Source organism: Anas acuta, chromosome 1, assembly GCF_963932015.1.
Source record: "Anas acuta chromosome 1, bAnaAcu1.1, whole genome shotgun sequence".
In the NCBI taxonomy this organism is placed as follows: domain Eukaryota; kingdom Metazoa; phylum Chordata; class Aves; order Anseriformes; family Anatidae; genus Anas; species Anas acuta.
Window position 1 is genome coordinate 61,576,214 of NC_088979.1, and position 19,796 is coordinate 61,596,009.

The 19,796-nt window shown below is 39.6% G+C and overlaps 1 protein-coding gene across 2 annotated transcripts in view; it reads right to left on the minus strand.

Annotated features, from left to right (window-relative positions):
- MYO16 (myosin XVI) overlaps positions 1 to 19,796 on the minus strand; it is a 370,616-nt gene that overhangs the window by 271,042 nt on the left and 79,778 nt on the right. For both annotated transcript variants that reach the window (XM_068678649.1, XM_068678640.1), the window contains exon 2: positions 9,640 to 9,903. In XM_068678649.1, the coding sequence (XP_068534750.1) occupies positions 9,640 to 9,865 (226 nt within the window). In that variant the 5' untranslated portion in view covers positions 9,866 to 9,903. The remainder of the gene's footprint in view (positions 1 to 9,639; positions 9,904 to 19,796) is intronic.

Genomic DNA, 19,796 nt, shown 5'->3' on the forward strand with positions numbered 1-19,796 from the left:
CGCTGTTTTTCACTACACTTATTTAGCTGGTTGACTTTTCTCATCCTCAGAAAACCTATGAGAAGTAAATTTAGGGTTCATATTTAAATACTGAGAAAGCATTTGGACAACACTCTTAGGTGCATGGTTTAATTCTTAGGTTGCCCTGTGTGGAATTAAGAGTTCAACTCAATGATCCTCATGGGTCTCTACCAACTCAGGATATTCTATAATTCTAAAGCCTCCAAACAAACGTTCTTCTCAATCTGACAGTTCGTATGATAAACTGAAGTCTGTACATTGTAGGCCCCGAAAATAAGGTCTCTTCGCACACTTATGCTTAAGTTTTCCATCAGATCAGTACTCTTCCAGTGTAACAATGTCAGTCTATACCCTGTTGGAAAAGCCTTCTAAAATTAAATTGAAAAATTGAAAACATTTTAAAGGAAAACATGATTTATTTTTCTTTTTAAGAATTGTATTATCACTGTAAAGGTCTGTTCTTTAGGGGGAAAAAAAAAAAAGGAAAGAAAAGAAAAGGTTTTTCACTGCTGATTTCTGTAGTTTTCCAGCTTAACTCCTATGATAGGAAAACACCTTAAGGTAAGTGTTATTGAAAGATGAATACAGAAAAGTTTCCCCTTTGGACCAAAATATTATTGGAAATCAATCTGAAGTACAAAAAATACATTGAAGTGGAAATCAACAGCAAATTGTATAGAAAAGCTTTTCTTCTTGCTGTGATTTTATTTCACAAGTATAGACAAGGGTCTTCTGCCTAATCACAGCAATCTTTCTTTTTAATCAGTGTGACTTCTAACAATACATTGAATGGGAATGCTGCCTACTCATAGCCTTACATCCCATTGCATAATGCTGGAAAATCAACTTTAGATCCCCTTTGAAATAATTAGGAAAAATGCCAGATGCCAAATTGTTGTTTGTTAATGGCTTAACAATCATTTATTGGCATCACAGTGAATTTGTCACTGATTAACCTTGGTGTTTCTTGCTTCTTTTGGGTGCCAAAGCATGTTCAAGTGGAAAACTTTTTATTATTACATTGAAAGAAAGATATAATGGAGAAAAACACCAGCATGGGAATAAAAATGAGCTTGATAGGTTTAAACTGAAAAAGTACAGATAGATGTCTCTAAACGTTATCAGTTCAGACCATGTTATATTCTTAAAAATCTGGCCACTTGTGTAGAGGTAATAGTCTTACTAATAGTTTTTCTTAACATTTAATTCATTAACCCTTCTGAATTAGATCCTCATTAGGCAAAGTCATGATTAATTTTCATGCTGACTTGTCCCATTGAAGAAAAGCTTTGCACCACAGTCTACCAAAAGAAATATTTGAAAATTTTGGAAAAGTATTTAAAATTAAATAAATAATATTCTTAGTTGAATTTGTGCATTTTTTGACAAATGTTTCATCATAAATACTATGTTTTACAGTTGCAATTGAGGCAATTAATAAATCCATGATTTCTTTTAATCAAATGTGTTCTTGTTTGGATTTATAGTGTTCAAGAACAGACCTGTCTGCCTGAAAAGTAGTCATTTCAATGCTTACATTCTAGAAATCCATTGTTCAAGGAAAAAAAAAAAAAGAGTTTCTAGAAACTCTGTATAATAATAATAATAATAATAATAATAATAATAATAATAATAATAATAGTTACTCTCTTCAAAGAGGTGGTCCACAAATCTTTCAGGGTGAACTTCAAAACATCCAAAACTGTCATTTGGAAATTGCTAAATTCAAATCTGTATCTCGATCTTGACTTATTCAGAGCTTAAAGATGTGGAACAGGACTGCAAATAGCCTAGTAAATAGTCATATTTTCAAAAGAAATAAGGAGATCTCATTCCTTTCAGAACACAGGTAGTAGCAGAGATGATGACAACATCAACAGTTTCGGACAAGGCCTTACTATGCAATGAACTTTCTACAGTTTATTATACAGTAAGCAAGACCACCCAGGTTCAATTTGTCTCTCAGTCAGGAGGTTTCAAGGTCCTGTCCCCAGGAGAAAGCCCAGTCAGGTTGGACACTGCTTGAGAGACTGGAGGTGTGGGGCATGGGAGAGGAGAGGAGAGAAAAGGTGGAAGAGAGAAGGTGGCAGAGAGAAGTGCACAGACCCGAAACAGCACTCAAAGCAACAGTGACCTGCAGGCTAGCATAAAAGTGTGGCTGACAGCTTCAATCTCACTTTCATGGAGACAAGAAGGATACCGCAACTCCATCAGATGATAAGATAGATAAATTACATTTGGCATGAATGCCCCTAACATATCAGCTCAAGAGGACCCAATATGGAGGGATGCTTTGTGTCTAGTTCCCTACTAGCTATGAGGCAGAGGGACAGCTGTTCAGCTCAGAGTAGTTTGGGGCATGTGTGAAAAACAAAAACTGCAACTGAAACAGCCTAGGGAGCTTTCAGGACTGAAAGAAAAGTAGCTGGTAAATGAAGGCACTCCTGAGATTAGGCAGTCCACAGGGAGAATGAAAAGGCTAGATAAATCTACCCCATCAAGTCTATCATTTGTTTTATGATACATTACATTTTTTTTTATAAGCTTTACTTATTCTAATTAAATATATGCTGCATATCAGGAATCTTGCATATCTTTATCAAACAAAACGTAGCTTAACATTCAGTTCTCATCTCAGCTTTACCAAATTACTTAAAATGTAAACACACGGGCCAAAAAAACAAAAAGCACATATGGAATCCTGCAGGAATTCAAATGTATTCAAATTTCATCTCACTGTGATTTTATGATTGCTTTTGAAATGGGCTGCTTTAATTACTTAACATCTGTTACCCAATAACTAAAGGCATTGTTTCCCTGCGTCATAACAAAAAACTGCCCTGTGTTGCTGAATTCAGCACACATGGAGCTAAACAAGGATAAAAACCATGCTGAACCTACAGGATTGAAAGTTCACTGCGGTTTGAAATGTGCCCTTACCTTCTGGGTCTTTGAAACATCTTTTTCATCAATGGATAGATTGAGACGTTGATTGATGCTTCATTTTTCTATATACCAAACTGATTAAATCATTGGCAACTTGACCAACAGTCAGCTGTGTTAGTCTCTTCTGAAGTTACAGAACTATGAGTTCCCTATAAGGAATGCAGATATTTGTCTGACTTGTCGATGCATTCATTTACAGTAAGCCGTTTTCTTTCTTTACAAGACCTCCAACTGGGCAAAAATTTATGCACTTCATTAATTTCATATGCACTAAATAGTCCCTCAACTTTACTATTCATTGTCTAGTGTTCAAGTCTCTTCAGGATTAGGCAATAAATATTAAATTGCATAAATTATCATAGATATGTATTGTGATGTTTTCTAAAATAGTTCCTAGTAAATCAACATTTGTCAATAGCCACTTCTAGATTGTCATCTAATTCACAAATTCATCCTCTGATTCAAAGGAAACTAACTGTAAAATAAAAAATAACCCTGTATGGGCAGAACCCCTTGTTATTACATATATATATATATATATATATATGTATATATATATATATATATATATAGTGGACTCCACTTGCTATTCCAGTAGGGGGGAGAGGGGAAGAAGTTTGGATGAAGTTTAGAATGAGAGTAATTGGTTGGAATGATGGAGCCAGAATTCATTGGTGAAAGGGAGAGGGTTTCCCAAAAGTGAATGTAAAACTCATGAGTGCAGGCAGAGAGCTATGAAAAGCCACTCTGATTACACAGCCTAATCCTGATTCACCAACTGCATTTACAAGTCTGATCTTTATGTTCTTGGTGTAATATATGTAAAACACAGCTATATATGTAGTAAAACACTCCATGCATTTAATATTTCTCATAATATCACTTAGACAATTTTCCCCTGTCTCTTCAGAAGGCTGTAGCTGAGACAAATAGTATACAAAAGAAATGCTAATGTAAGCACCTTTGGGAGAAGAAGGGAATGAAAGAAGTTGATATTAAATATTAATCATAAGAAGAGCACGTTATTTTAATTTGCGATGGCATAGAAGACTAATCCAAACTTTCACACAGAGGTCCTTTTCTCATCAAGAGTCATCTTTTTAACTTATGATGTAGTTAAATTAAGCCAAATTTAAGGAAACTCTGGCTTAATGATACTCAATTTGGTAGATTTAACACACCTATTTTTCACTTCTTTCCTAAAGCTTAAGAACAACCATAACAATATGTTTTATTAAAGTCTTTCAGTAAATTTGTTATCACAGAATGGTTTGGAATTGAAGAAGCACTACTGGACCTCATGCTCACCAATGCATATGAACTCATGAAAGAGGTCAAGATCAGAGGCAGTCTGGGCTGCAGCAACCAGGCTGAGTTCATGATCTCAAGAAATATGGGCCTGGCAAAGAGCAAAGTTGGGCCCTTAAACTTTAGAAGAGTGAATTCACAGTTTAAAGAACTAATGGATGAGATCTGGGACACTGTCCTTAGGGACAGAGGAACTGATCAGAGCTGGCAACTCAACACTTCTCTTAGAGGGCAAGAGTTCTCCATCCCCATGTGTAACAAATCAAGCAGGGAAGGAGGGAAAACTGGCATGGTTGAGTAAGGACCCACTGGTAACAATGAGGCACAAGAAGGAAATGCACAGGCAGTAGAAGCAGGGACATGTGGCCTGGGAAGAGTACAGGGATGGTGTCCAGATGCGCAGGGATGGGATCGGGAAAGCCAAGGCACAAACAGAACTTGGCAAGGGATGCAAAGAATAACAAATAGGGATTCTACAGGTACATTGGCCAGAAAAGAAAGGCCAAGCAGACTGTTACCCCTCTGATAAACGAGAAGGAAGAACTGGTAACAACAGACATGGAGAAGGCTGAGGTACTCAACTTCTTTGCCTCAGACATCACTGCCAGTCAGGCTTCCCATGTCTCTCCAGTCCCTAAACCACTAGGGGGGACTGCAGGAGTACAGTCCTTCCCACTGTAAGCGAAGAGCAGGTTTGAAATCACCTGAAACTGAACAGGTGCAAGTCGATGGGGCCCAATGACCTGCATCCCAAGGGCCAGAGGGAATTGGCTGATGTAGTTGCCAAGTGTTTCTCCATCATATTTGAAAAGCCAGGGCAGTCAGATGAAGTCCTCAGCAACTAGAAAAAAAGGAAACATCACTCCCATTTTTAGAAAGGGTAGAAAGGAAGATCCAGGGAGCTACAGACCAGTCAGCCTCACCTCTGTGTCTGGGAAGATCATGGAACAGATTCTCATGGAAGCAATGTCAAGGCACATGCAAGACAAGGAGGTGATCTGTGACAGCCAGCACGGCTTCACCAAGGGCAAATCACGCCTGACCAATCTGATTCCCTTCTATGATGGGGTGACTGCATCAGTCCACAAGGGCAAGACATACCAAAGTCATCTACCTGGACTTCTGTAAGGCCTTCAACAAGGTCCCACATGAAATCCTGATCTCCAAATTGGAGAGATATGGATTTGATGGGTGGACTATTCAGCGGATAAAGAACTGGCTGAAAGGCTACATCCAGAGAGTTGCAGTCAATGGCTCTCCGTCCAGGTGGATGCCAGTGACAAGTGGTATCCATCAGGGGTCTGTCTTGGGACTGGTACTGTTTAATATCTTTATGAATGATATAGACAGAGGGATCGAGTGCACCCTCAGCAAGTTTACAGATGACACCAAGCTGAGTGGTGCAGTTGAAACAACAGAAGGAAGGGATGTCATCCAAAGGGGCTTGAATAACCTTGAGAAGTGGGCATACTTGAACCTAATAAAGTTCAACAAGTCCAAGTGCAAGGTGCTGTACCTGGGTTGGAGCAATCCCAGACATAAATACAGACTGGGAGAAGAATTCATTGAGAACAGACCCGCAGAAAAGGACTTGGGTGCTCTGATAAATTAAAAGCTCAAGAGTGAGCAGTGCATGCTTGCAGCCCATAAGGACAACTGCATCCCAGGCTGCATTAACAGAGGTGTGGCCAACAGGTCAAGGGAAGTGATTGCTCTCCTCTATTCTGCCTTCATGAGGCCTCACTTGGAGTACTGCATCCAGGTTTGGAGCCCTCAGCACAAGAAAGAAGTGAACCTGTTAAAGTGGGTCCAGAGGAAGGTCACAAGGATGATCAGAGGGCTGGAGCAACTCTGCTACGAAGAAAGGCTGAGAGAGCTGGGGACGTTCAGCCTGGAGAAGAGAAAGCTCTGGGGAACCTGTGGAAATTTGCAATCAATTTCTAAATAGGTCTAAAAAAAATGAAAATAACAGTCCCAGCTGCAGTATTTTGTGGGTGACTCTATTCTTTTAAATAAATCTTTATGTATCTTTTACCTTTTTCCAAGGGTAAACTGGAAGACAATTTATCTATCTCACAATTTGCACTTTGAGATTTTCAATGTTATTTTACAAAACCCCACAACACACAGCCATGAAACTTGAGAACATATAAACACTTTGAAACAAAAGATCATAAAAATAGTACAAAAACATTAACATCCTCATCTCCAAAGTTATTCCAAATGTGTATACATCCATCAATTTTATTTAAAGTACACAGTCTTCTTAGACTCTACAGCTTACCCATCCATTCTACACAGCTAGGTTAGGCTCATATACAGCCAGGTGAATTATATTACACCTTGAGTGGAATTCATCTCTTCAAAACCATTGCACTTCAAGCTGAGAATATTAATTATCGACAAGGAAATGCATAACCTGACTGAATTTAGTTGACTAAAACTACTTGAGTATTGAATATGTAACATACCTTTGTACCACATAATGAGATATCTCATTATAAACAAAATGACTAGTTTGAAAACTTTCTCTAAAAATTAAATACATTCAAACGACATTAAAATATCCTGCTGGCAATTATTAATGTTTAGAAAACAAACCAAATTAATGATGACATACTGAGTTCTCATCTTAATTACTTTTGATATTTATTCTTATATAGACAATATTCAGATTAGTTTGAATACCAGTTTTTCACAGGATAGCAACTTATCTTCATCTAGTAGAAGGTGGTTTATACTAAATCATGGAATTACTATTACCAATTCATATTAGGATACTTCTCTGCTACTTAATTACATTGAGCTATACTGTAAAAAATGCTTGTTCAATGCCCAGCTTTTGCAAAGAGAAGCATTTGGCTCCCTATATTCAAAGTGAGAGTGTTTGGGAATGCTGTTGACTGTTAAGCAGACAGTGTTGTAAGAGCCTGATCCGTCAAACCAGACATGGATTTCCAGAAGAAAGGAAAGCTGATGGCTGTTAGCGCCTGTCTGCTATCTTTACTTCCTTAATGCAGTATGATGACCTCTTTCACACTCCCCCAGGCCATTGCACTACTAGCAGGGAGCTGAAGAGATGGTGTGACATTTGAAAAGCCAGGAAATGTGTGCTCATTCTTATCAGCAGTCTTATACTGCAGTCATTTGTGCCTTACAACACAGTGAATGTGCCTTACAACCCAGTTCAGATCCCCTTTTTCATACCAGAGCTGTGTGTACCCCAGCTGCACAGATACAGCTGATGTGAAACTGCAGCCCAGTGCAAGACATTCAAAGCAATTATCAGGATCCATCACAATTAGCTTACTGGCAAGGTACACAGATTAGCAAAGTGATGTGCAAGATGAATGATGAATGTTGAGTGAATGGCTGAAATATAAATAAATACACCAAGAGAAACAATTAGAGCCCAAACTTCAACTTCCCCAGCTATACATGTTTCAGTGGGATTACTTTAAATCTAGCCCGACTTTATGGATTCCATGGAATCCATTACTGTTTGTAGGCATTAGATATGCTCTCAGAGTATGTCTTCCAGTTCAGTTTTGTCTGAAAAGAATCTAGTTTCCATGCTCTGTAAAGCGGGAAAAAAATACAGTACATGGATATGATATTTAGTACAAAAGCATATGTCTAATTTGAACTGAAATCCTGATGTAGATGCATTCACCAAAGAGTCATGGCTGAATGTTCCACTCAGCAACTGCAGTAGGAGAGCAGCTTTTATGTCTCTCTCTATATATTAATTCTTATTTTTACTCACATTATAATATTTCTTACTGTAGCATTATTCACTTACAGGTGGACAGGCAGTGGGAACATTTGCATAAAATCACAACAGACAGGCACCTGAAGGTTCCCTAGGTACTTAAAGACAACAATAGCACTTTTTTTAAAGTCCTGTGGAAGGACAACAGGCATCCAAATCAGGATAGTGTTGTTATTCCTACTGGGGTTATCTTTGGGCTATTTGAGCTGCTTGCTTCTGGGAAGCCATTATCTGTTCCAAGTGCAGGGTACCATCCCTGTTTTTCCCCCACCTTACTTTCTTCTGCCTGAGGTATCTCCTCTTTCTGCTCATGCTATTCAGTTTCTGAATTTGCTGTTCTGATTCAGGTGCAGCTCAAGGCCAAGTATGCACAACACAAAAGACTGTTGATCCCCCTTCACTACTCCAATGAGCAATCTACATTTCTTCAGCATAGCAAAAATAGCCTGAAGTATCTGACTTTTACAGAATGCTAAAAGTCATGTCTAGTATGCTGCTTGTTTTTTCAGAGAAAGTTAGAAGCTGTGGGAACATGGAGAGAGAAGTTCTTCACTTATGAAGCCTGTATTTTTACACATTGTAAGAGTGGAATGAAAGGTTTTGAATTTTATTTGTAACATTTATAAATGATTCCCTGGGCATTCACTTTAAGAGAAGTGCTCTTTGATCCATTTGCGGTATAGATCTAAATGTGCAGGACTATATCTCAGTGATAAGCAATGGCTGTTAGAACAAATGCCTACTAAAACTAAGGTTCAAGAGTGAGTAAAAACCCTGTATCTAATCAAATTGGCAAAAACTAGGAGAAGGCTGGCAATTCAGCTGTGTAATGGGACTCTTGTTCAGAGCCTCCTGTATTAGGGTAGTTTTGCGTTAATGTGATTAGAAAAAGCAGACATAAAATCTGCTTGTAAAGAGTTGCTAAAAGCATTGCATCAGCTCTTTTCTTATAACCCTCCCATACAATAGTGTGGGGATTCCTGGGAACTTCTAAAACTTGAGATATCCTTAATGCAAGGTTTGGTTTCCCTTTGAGGAGTAAATTATAAAATTCCAGAGATGAGATGATTACAACTGCACCAGGGATTCAGACAGTAACAGGAAACTAGAAACTGGCTATGTGTTTCAAAAGACCATGAACATCATACCAGACCCAGAGAGATGACCTGTTGTCAGTGAACAGCTTTAGCCAGGCCAGTGCTATTAATATCATATTTCATTTTGCAAATTTTTATTATAAATGGAAAGTTTTCAAAATAACTTGAGTGAAATTCTGTGGCCCACAGATACGTAACTGTCCACACATAATGATGACAATAATCCTAACCAGTTTTGAAATGCATTAGTTTATACACATATTAACCTCAGAGTCAATGTTTGGCCTGCTAAGGTTTATTTTTTATGCCTTAATGAATTCATTACAGTGACAAGCTATAATATATTGTATGTACTACATATCTGTATATTCTATCATTTTATGATAATCATAAAGTGAAGCTGTATTTTTCTGAAGATGGGTAAATAGAAGATGCAAGCTCCTTCTCTGAAACTTTTAGCTATACAAAAAGTAAACCATGGCATATATTCAATACCTTCTTTATCGTCGTGATGTATGATTGCATCCTGTATCATATCAGCAAGATTGAAACGAACTCGATGATTCTTTCCATGTTTCAGTTTTTTGACGTAACCCTCCCGTTTCTGGAAAGCTTTTTCTCGTTCATAATAAGCCTTTATTTGATCACAGCGCATCCGCTTCACCAGCCGCTGCCGCTGGCCGAGAGGGAGGGACTCCAGCAAGCACTGGTCAATTTCCATCTCATGAGACCGAAAAACATTACATAGCTGGAAACAGCCTGGAAGATATGGAAGAGAAACATATTTAGATAAGGCATCAGTGTGAGTTAACTTCTGATTCCAGTGCTCTACATTATATATACGCTTCAAGTAGTAGACAGGTGCCCAAATTTCTCATTTCTTAGAACTATCAACATCCTAGATGAGTGAACTTCCTTAGTTTGATGTAAGAGCTTTTGAAGAGAGTGTAGGCTCAAGAAACTGGGCAGCTAAGAAACACCAGAATTAAGCATTATCATGAAATTTTAGGCCTGCTTTTGTTTGCCCATTTTGCTAAATCTTTAATTACATCACCAAATGGCTCCTACCTCACGCAGGGCACTACCTGGGTAGTATTGACTAAATGACCACTCTGTTTTCTCCTTGCTGCTTGACATAAGTCTCATCTACTGAATACCATTCTAACCCTGTTCTGAAGACAATAATTTCCTGACAGGCTTTTGTTAAGCTCACATCATCCTAGCATTCAAATGCTTCACAAATATGTATTTATTTTCTTTTTAAAAAATCAAGGATAAAGGAGCATTATTACCTACCTTCTGTACTGAAAAACTGAAAACACAATCATTTTTAAATCACTGATTTTCAGTGTCCAATTCAAGACATCTACGCTCTTTTCTCGATTTTTTTTTGTTTTATTTTGTTTTGCTTTACAGACATAGTGTTATATACACTATTAGGTAACACCACAATAAAATATTACCAGAGTGATAGTCCTACACCTGCACGCCAAGCAGCCCTACCAACAAGAACCCAGAATCTCACATTGGATTTTCCAAAACCGAGGAGCATACATTTATACAAAATGTGCCCAGAATGTCTTGCTGAGAAACTAATACAAAAGCAGATGCAGAAAACAGTTCTATAGGTCAAGTTCAGTCAACTTATTTTAACATAAGCTACCCTTTCTCTATATATTTCTACTCCTTTCTTGGCATGCCCTTCTAGTTACAAGAAAATTGTCAAACTAAAACATTGGAAACAAGTATTGGCTTGCATTAAGCCAAAACATACACACTCTTTTTGCATGTCAGAAGCCAACAACTCCTTCTGTATAAAACAAAATTTTCTGGTTGACCTTTAATGATATGTTCCACTGCTGAGCATGTCAGAAAGGGCAAGAAAAGGAAAGGGTAACTCCATAAAGTGGCGGAAGATGGAACCTCATTCCCAGCTTCACTCCAAGGGATCAGAGCATTCAATCAAGTGGAAGATCTGCATTCAGATAATCCTCAGCCTGAGGCAGTTTGTGACTGCATCTCCTTTCTGTCACAGTATCAGGACAATGGAATAAGCAAACTCCGTATCTGCCCTGTTAGAATTGTTATACTTTGTATAAAATATTTCAGTACCCATGCCATAAGCCCCCACAGTACTTTTGACCTGTAAAACTCTTAAGCTTATACTTTAATACACCTGAGTCTGGGTAAAGTGCCTGCCAGCCAGGCTCACAGCCTCAAAGGGAAAACCAGCTTGCTGTCTTAAACCATGTTGACAATGCCAACTGAAAGAGATTTTCTTCTAAATGCCGTTCAATTCGTCATTGCTACTTCATGACTGTAACAGAAGACCAATAGCAGGAATTTTCCCCTTCTACTCCTATAGCAGCAGTTATTAGCAGCTAATTAAGAGCACAGACAGCATTAGCTAAGATGCAGCAGACCACAGTTCTCATGCCCCACCTTTGCACCTTGGCTTGGTGACCATGCACGTGGCCTCAGGCCTTTGTTGGAAGAATACAGCATAGCAAAGATGAGCACATACAGCCAGACTTCAGTTTCAGCAAAGATGTGGCTGTCTTAGTGTCCTCTGTATCTCCACTGAGATGACCCTCAGCCTGTATGAGTGGCAGTCTATTTGCTCCATGAAGAGTTAGGTTGAGCTGCTTGACTGCCAGCACTGGCCTCACATAGTTGTTTCCAGTGTGTGGCCAGAGTCAAACAGTTCAGGCAGATTAAGAAAATATTTATTCATCAATTTGGGTGCTGGTCTGAGCTGAGAAGTGATGAGTTGCAGTTGGGATTCTTTCTCTCAGCACATCTGGAACCTGATGAATACCAGACCAGATCAATAAGCGACTGGATATAATAGCTGCAGGTCAGCAGTCTTGGTAGGTAAAGCCTGGATTGAACAACATAGTATAGATGCAGACGAGGCAAACTTTCTGAGTTCATCATTCAAACGTCTAACCAGTCATGAAATGTCCAATTCCAGTTTTAGAACCAGGCATATCCCTACCCTGACTGTGGTGTCCTAAAGGTAATGGGGAACTGCTGACAGCACAACAGACAGGGATTCCTGGATATTGCCCTCAAAGAGCTTAATTCAAACCCAGGAAGGTTGTAAACACGCTTCTGGTGGAAATTTTGGGGATAACATAGTGCCACTTTGAGCAGGGGGTTAATAGGAAACATCGGATTGTGTGACCATATCTTTGCTGGCCTAATCTTGAAAACCTCCCTCAATGGATTCTGCAGGTTCCCTGGATAACCTGTTCCAGTGTTGCACTGCTTTCTATCAGAAATGCCTTTTTTACTGTGGTCATTGCACCTAGCTAATAATGTCACTACCAAACAGAGTTCAGCCTTGCCATTTCTGTTATTACCTTGGTAGTTCACTGCTGCCCTCACTCCAGCTCCTCAATGTCCATCTTATACTAGGGAGACCAAGACTGCAGACCCTTGCAAGTGTAGCATTGCTAACCCCATGTAGAAGGACACAAGGACTTCCCTCAGCCTGCTAGCCTGCTATCTTTCTAATGTACCCCGGTATTGTGGTTTGCCTTCTTTGCAACCAGAGTACAGGGTTGGCTGCCATTCAACTTTGTGTCCACTGTAACCTCTGCATCCTCTTCAGCAGGGCTGCAAATCAAACCAGTCACTTCCCAGCCAGTACTGATTCAAAGGGTTGTTCTGTCTCAGGCAAGAAAACATGTACTTGTTGAACTGCTTGGTTTGACAGCCCAATCCTCAGGATTAAGCTCTACCACTCAAAGTATGCCAACCAACCACTCTGCCCTAATTTAGCATTGCCAATAGCAGCAACAGCTTCAGCTGTAAAGAAAACCAGGAAAAAGCTGCTAAAATTCACAAGTTTATTAGGCAGATATAAACTGTCATTGTTTATAGACTGATAATTTGGCTACAGCCAGGCTTAAAGAGAAGCTATTGGAGCCTCCTAAAGGCAACATGTGTGGCAAGTCTGTCCATCTTCTTTTCTTCCATGTATGAGAAAAACATACAAACGAGCAGAGTGGACTCATACAAGAACCTCATAACAAACTCATTCAAGTAGAAGATTTTTGGAAAAGAAGATCTCCACCAGATCTCTTTCTGAATGCCCGTCAGGAGGCAGTATGATAACGTGAGAAAAGGCTTGCACATATGAAGAAAGCCTGCCTTCTGAATCAATTTGCATACAAGTTTATAACTCATTATATAAAATACCACATTTGAAGATTAGCTCACGTGTTTCTTCTTGCCTCAGTGTATGACAAATTACAGTTGTGTACAGTGATTTGATGATTTGATAAGGTCACTGTGACTGTCATGGCAGATTGCACTGGATAACTCATTAGCAGTGTCTTCATCAAAACACTGAAAAAGCTTCCTAGGGTATGATTTATTTAATGAGATGCCCTGGACCAAAACGACTAAAATAAACATGATTGTTGGAGTATATCTGGTTTTGAAGTATGCATCTTTCATACAATCATACAACGTAAAAGCCTCTATGGAAAACTGAAGTATCAAAACAAGAGATCCTTTATGGTATCACAATGGTTGTTAGCTAGCATAGGACAAAGGAAGTCTGTAAATATAGAAGAAAAAAAATGTTTAAAGGATGCTTGCTAGTGTAGAGCTGCTTCACTGACTCCTCCTTGAACCGTTAGAAAGAAAAAAATCGTTGCTACAAAAGAAAAAAATAAAAAGTTGATAAAATTGTAGCAATTTACTCACAATTGGCCAGAGTGCCAATTACATTACACCACAAATTACAAGCTTGATCCTGCATGTTCGAACAAGGTATTTCTCAGTAAAGATGAACTGCTTGCTTTGAATTGTTACCGGTTCTCATTACGAAGGTGAGAAAAGGAATATTTTGTGGCATTATAAGCACCAGTCCACGAGCATCATGAAGAGCCTGGGGAGGATGATGGGATACAAATGGAGAAGCATGCAATTGCTACAGGCATTTTCTTCCATCCCCTAGAGGTGACTTGTGCCCAAGTAACTGTATGTCACATAGGAACAGCTGCAAAACCTTTTTCCAGTAACCATAATGACACAGCTTTCCTCTATATTTCCTGTTCTTATGGTTTTATCTCACTTCACTTTAGTCACTAGCTCTGGCATCTAAATTAGGAGTCCAGTCACTCTAAAAAATGCACCTTAGATGCTAATTCACATTGCCATTGGGTGAATATGTTCCTATCTGGATTGCATGTCAAGAGGCATTTCCAGAATGCGAAGCTGAGTGCAGAACTGCCTATACACATTCATATTCTTCTCATGCATGTTGCATTTTCATTTTTCATGTGATATAAATATTTGTTATTGTGATTCAAAGAAAGAAGTACTAATGGACTCCAGGAATAATGTGCTTTATAAAGTATGGCAGGTTAAAAACCTTCTCTCTTCATTAAAAGCACACTCATAACCAAAATGCTGACATTCCTTACTGCAGCAAGTATCTCAGATAAGGTGATACAGAATTATGGTGCACTATACTTTCAACTATGAATAAAAATGCTAATAAATACTAACATACATATTTATCCTTATTTATACAAACATTTGTCTTGATTTTGATGATATTTTAAAGGTTGAATAATTAATCTTCTGGGTGTTTGAAGGACTATGATATTTATAGCAGAGAAATACTATGCAGATGGGTTAAAATTACTCGGAAAAATGGCAAACAGATTCCAACAATGCATCTACTTGAGACTGCTACCCAAACAATATTCTTTGAGCACGCTGCTCTCACTGAAGGAAAAAGGATAAAAAAGAACATACACTGTGTTCTGCCTGGGTTCTCTGACACTTCAGCTCAAGAGTTTTGATCTGTTCCTGTCATAACTACAATTAAACACCTAAATTCTCATTTAGATGCCCAAAGTTATCCTGATTTTCAGAAAGACGAAATACTTGAGAATTTCATCCACTTCAGTATACAGTTCAAACAGATAAGCATTTGTTAAACAAAAATAGCCAAATCTTGATAAATACTTAATTATTGTCTTACACTTTTAAAGTTGGTTAGCTAAACATATTCCCAGTACTAAAAAAGAAACGTGAAAAAAGAACACAGTGAGAAGCAAGTACTTTGATACTTAAAGAATCGGATACATGTATGATGCAAATCAGTGCAGCTGCTTCAAAAGGCTGCATTACTTTACATCCCACAGTTAATAATAGAAATATGACCAGAAACTACAGGACTGACCGTTTCAGTAATGAATTTTGTTGTTATACTTGATGAATCGTAGAATCATAGAATCATTTAGGTTGGAAAAGATCCTTAAGATCATGAAGTCCAAACATCACCTGACACTACCAGGTTCACCACTAAACCGTGTCCCTAAGTGCTACATCCACACATCTCTGAAATATATCTGAGGATCATACATAATTGAAATATTAATTTATGGTTATTTATGCAGCTGAACTGAATTCCACATGAAATCAGTGATAAAAATGCAAAAGCCTAACTGATACAGTGGCGTCTGGACCACAGATCAATGCATTCAACTACAGGTGCACTCTTCAGAAATCAAACATTATTATGCATCATCTGTGGACCTGTCAGTTTCAAAAAGAAATATTTCTTATCCACAGAAGGGGCTACATTAGTTTAAATCCATCTCAAATTGCAATGTTATGGTCGGTATCAAAATACTTGGGTTTGAAAATCCTTTGTTCAGTGCAGGGAAAATTACTTACCGTGTGAACAGCCTCTCTGTTACGTTTATTAAGCTCTAACTGAAACACAGTGCTCTTAACCACTCAGCCCGATCTTTAGAGTTAGAGTATTTTCATCAGGTCAGCAGTGCTGTTGTTTAATGCATCTGCAGGCTTATTTTATTCCTTTCTTTTTTTTTTTTTTTTTTTGGTACCCCTTCCCAACCACAAGCAGATAATTTTAAGAGACCAGTATAAATGTAAACTATTTCTCTTGTAAGGCATCTAAAGAATTCAATTAATGCCAAATCTTCTGAGAATAAATTGGATAGCAGCAAAGGTGCTGATCTGGATCTCCTGTTCTTGGCTCTGTGGAGCTTCTTTTGGATGTACTTGCAAAGTTAGGCTTCTTAAATGATATAAAGCTTTCCCATTTTCTGCTGAACACCCTACTCTCTCTCTGCTGAAGAGCAATACTAATCATATTCAAGCAACCATTCTCTTGTAAAACCCTAGTCCTGTATGCTGCTCTTCAAGAGCCTTTCGATGTGACTAGACTGGTAAGCAGGAACTGCAATCAATCCAGCTGATCCAAGGAAAACTTACTTATCAGACACTATTAATCAAGTCTATAGGGTTTCTAATAGATTCTATTATCTATCTATCAGCAATTCAGTGAAGTTACAGCAGCATTCTCTACAAATTTATGATATTTAAATTGGAGAATCAACCAGTTTGGGATTTTGCCTTTGCAGTGACAGAAGAGCACCTGAATAATAAGGAATTAAATAAAGCAGAGAGCTCTGCAGTGTCATTTGTGATTTACATCATGTAGCAGTCTATAACATACGGATATTGTATGTGCTAGGTAAAAGTCATTAACAGCATGTCAGCCTATTCAGTAAACATAACCAAATTGCCTGCCCATGCATCAGTCTTTAGTGTAATAAAACACAGGTTTCCAATACACACTCAAAGGGTTCTTCCTGATCCTAGAAAAAAAAAAATCACTATTATTTTTTTTTGCCTGTCTTTAATTCACAGGTTTGAACGTCTCAGAGGAAGTGTGTATATCTGAGAGCAACAGTCCTCATTTGTGGATCACAGCCAGAAACTGAAGGAATGTAAATAAAATGAATAGGCATGATCTGGTTGTACTCAAACTATTAGTTTTCATAAAGCTGCTGTCTCCATATCCCCTCTACTGCTATCATCCTTGTATGTTTCCTTGGAGAACGAGATGAAGGAGGACTCTGGATTCCCACAAACAACATGCCTCAGGTACTTCAGGACACTGGTAGGGAGGGTCCCTTGGGTGTCAGTCCTGAAGGGCAGAGGATCCAAGAAGACTAGACACTCCTCAAGAAGGAAGTCCTAAAGGCGCAGGAGCAGGCTGTACCTGCGTGCCATAAGATGAGCCGGCGGGGAAGAAGACTAGCATGGGTGAACGAGGAACCTTTGCTGAGTGTTGAGGAGAAAAAGAAAGTTTATGTTTGGTGGAAGAAGGGGCAGGCAACTCAGGCAGAGTACAAGGAAGTTGCCAGCATATACAGAGAAAGAAATCAGGAAGGCCAAAGCTCAGCACAGGCTCAAGCTGGCCAATATGGGTAAGGATAAAAAAAACAAAAACAAAAACATTTTTATAAATATATTAATGGCAAGAGGGGGGCCATAGAGAATATCCATTCTTTACTTGACGCAGGGGGGAACATGACTACTGAGGATAAGGAAAAGGCTGTGGTTCTTCTGAGGTTGGGATCCACCCAAGCGTGCTGACAGAGTTGGTGGATGTCATTGCTGGGCTGCTTTCCGTCATCTATCAGCAGTCATGATCATCTGGGGGGGGGGTCACAGAATACTGGAGACTTGCTACTGTGATGCCCATCTATAAGAAGAGTCACAAGAAGGACCCAGAGAACTGCAGGCCTATCAGCCCAACCTCGGTGCCAAGAAAGGCGATGGAACAGGTCATCTTGAATGCAATCACACAACGTATGCGAGACAGCTGGAGGATCAGGCTGGTTAACTGCTTAACTGTGTTAAGTTCTGGGCCCCTCACTACAAGAAGGACATTGTGGCCCTGGAACATGGCCAGAGGAGGGCTATGAAGCTGGTGAAGGGACTGGAACAAAAGTGCTATGAGGAGTAGCTGAGAGAACTGGGGGTGTTTGGTCTGGAGAAGAGAAGGCTCATGGGAGACCTTACTACTCTCTCTGCAACTACCTGAAAGGAAGGTGTGGGGAGGTGGGGGACGGCCTCTTCTCACAGGAAACTAGTGATAGAAAAAGAGGGAATGGCCTCAGGTTGCAGCAGTGAAGTTTTAGATTGGAAATTAGGAGACATTTCTTCTCAGAAAGAGCAGTCAGGCATTGGAACAGGTTGCTCAGAAAGTGGTAAAGTCACCATCCCTGGTGGTGATCAAGGAGAGGTTGGACATGGTGCTTAGTGACATGGTTTAATGGGTGACATTGGTGGCAGGAGGATGATTGGACCAGATGAGCTTAAAGGTCTTTTCCAGTTTTAATGATTATATGATTCCACTGTAAGCAGCAGAACAGGTCCTTTGAAGTTTTTCTACAAATGCTGCCTAACTACCTTATCTTTATTTCTGCTTAGAGCAAGGTAGGTGGTGTAAAGAGCAATTCTGCATGGCAGTATATTTCACCAGAGGAAGAACAAACTGCCTTGCAGTAGGATTTAATTTCCTAACAACATATTCAAGACTATTTTGTGTCTTCTGTGACAAGAGATTTAATGGTTATTAAGCAACCCAGATATTCATATTGTAGAAAAGTAGCATCATCAATTCTAACTATAATAGAAGAGTGTAGTATCAAACACTGTCCAAACACTCCTTGAATTCCAGCAGCTCGGTGCCGTGACCACTGCCCTGGGGAGCCCGTCCCAGTGCCCGACCACCCTCTGGGTGCAGAACCTTTCCCTAACCCCCAGCCTGACCTTCCCCTGTCCCAGCTCCATGCCGTTCCCTCGGGTCCTGTCGTGTCCCCAGAGAGCAGAGCTCAGCGCCTGCCCCTCCGCTCCCCTCGTGAGGGAGCTGCAGGCCGCCATGAGGCCTCCCCTCAGCCTCCTCTGCTCTGGGATGAACAAGCCAAGGGACCTTAGCTGCTCCGCATACATCTTCCCATCTAGACCCTTCACCATCTTCATAGCCCTCCTTTGGACACTCTCTGACAGCTTTATTTCTTTTTTATACTACGGTGCCCCAGAACTGCACATAGTACTCAAGGTGCAGCCACACCAGCGCAGAGTAGAGCAGGACAATCACACAATCACAGAATCACAGAATTTCTAGGTTGGAAGAGACCTCAAGATCATCGAGTCCAACCTCTGACCTAACGCTAACAGTCCCCACTAAACCATATCCCTAAGCTCTAATCACTTCCCTCGACTGGCTAGCAATGCTGTGCTTGATGCACCCCAGGGTACGGTTGGCCCTTTGGGCTGCCAGGGCACATTGCTCACTCATGTCCAATGTGACATTGACTAAAACCCACTGATTACTTTCTGCAGGACTGCTCTCCGGCTTCTCATCCCCCTGTCTGTACATATATCCAGGGTTGCCTCTTCCCAGGTGTAGAAACTGGCACTTGGTCTTGTTAAAACTTCATACCATTGATAATTGCCCAAGCCCTATAATTTGTCAAGGTCTCTCTGCAAGGCTTCTCTACCCTTGATGGAGTCAAGGCCCCTTCCCAATTTCATAGTTTCATATGCAAATTTATTCAGTATATCTCCAAGTCCTACATCCAAGTCATTTATGAAAATAGAACTGGCCCTAAAATGGAGCCATAGGTAACCACACTAGTGACTGGCCACCACTCTGATGTAACCTCATTTACTATAACCCATAAATAACAACAGTGTATTTAGTTATATTTTAATAATCTAAATCTCTATAAATCACACCACCAACAAGAATAACTCTAGAAGCTCCAGATCAGAACGTATAAGGAGAGCAAAAAAAGATC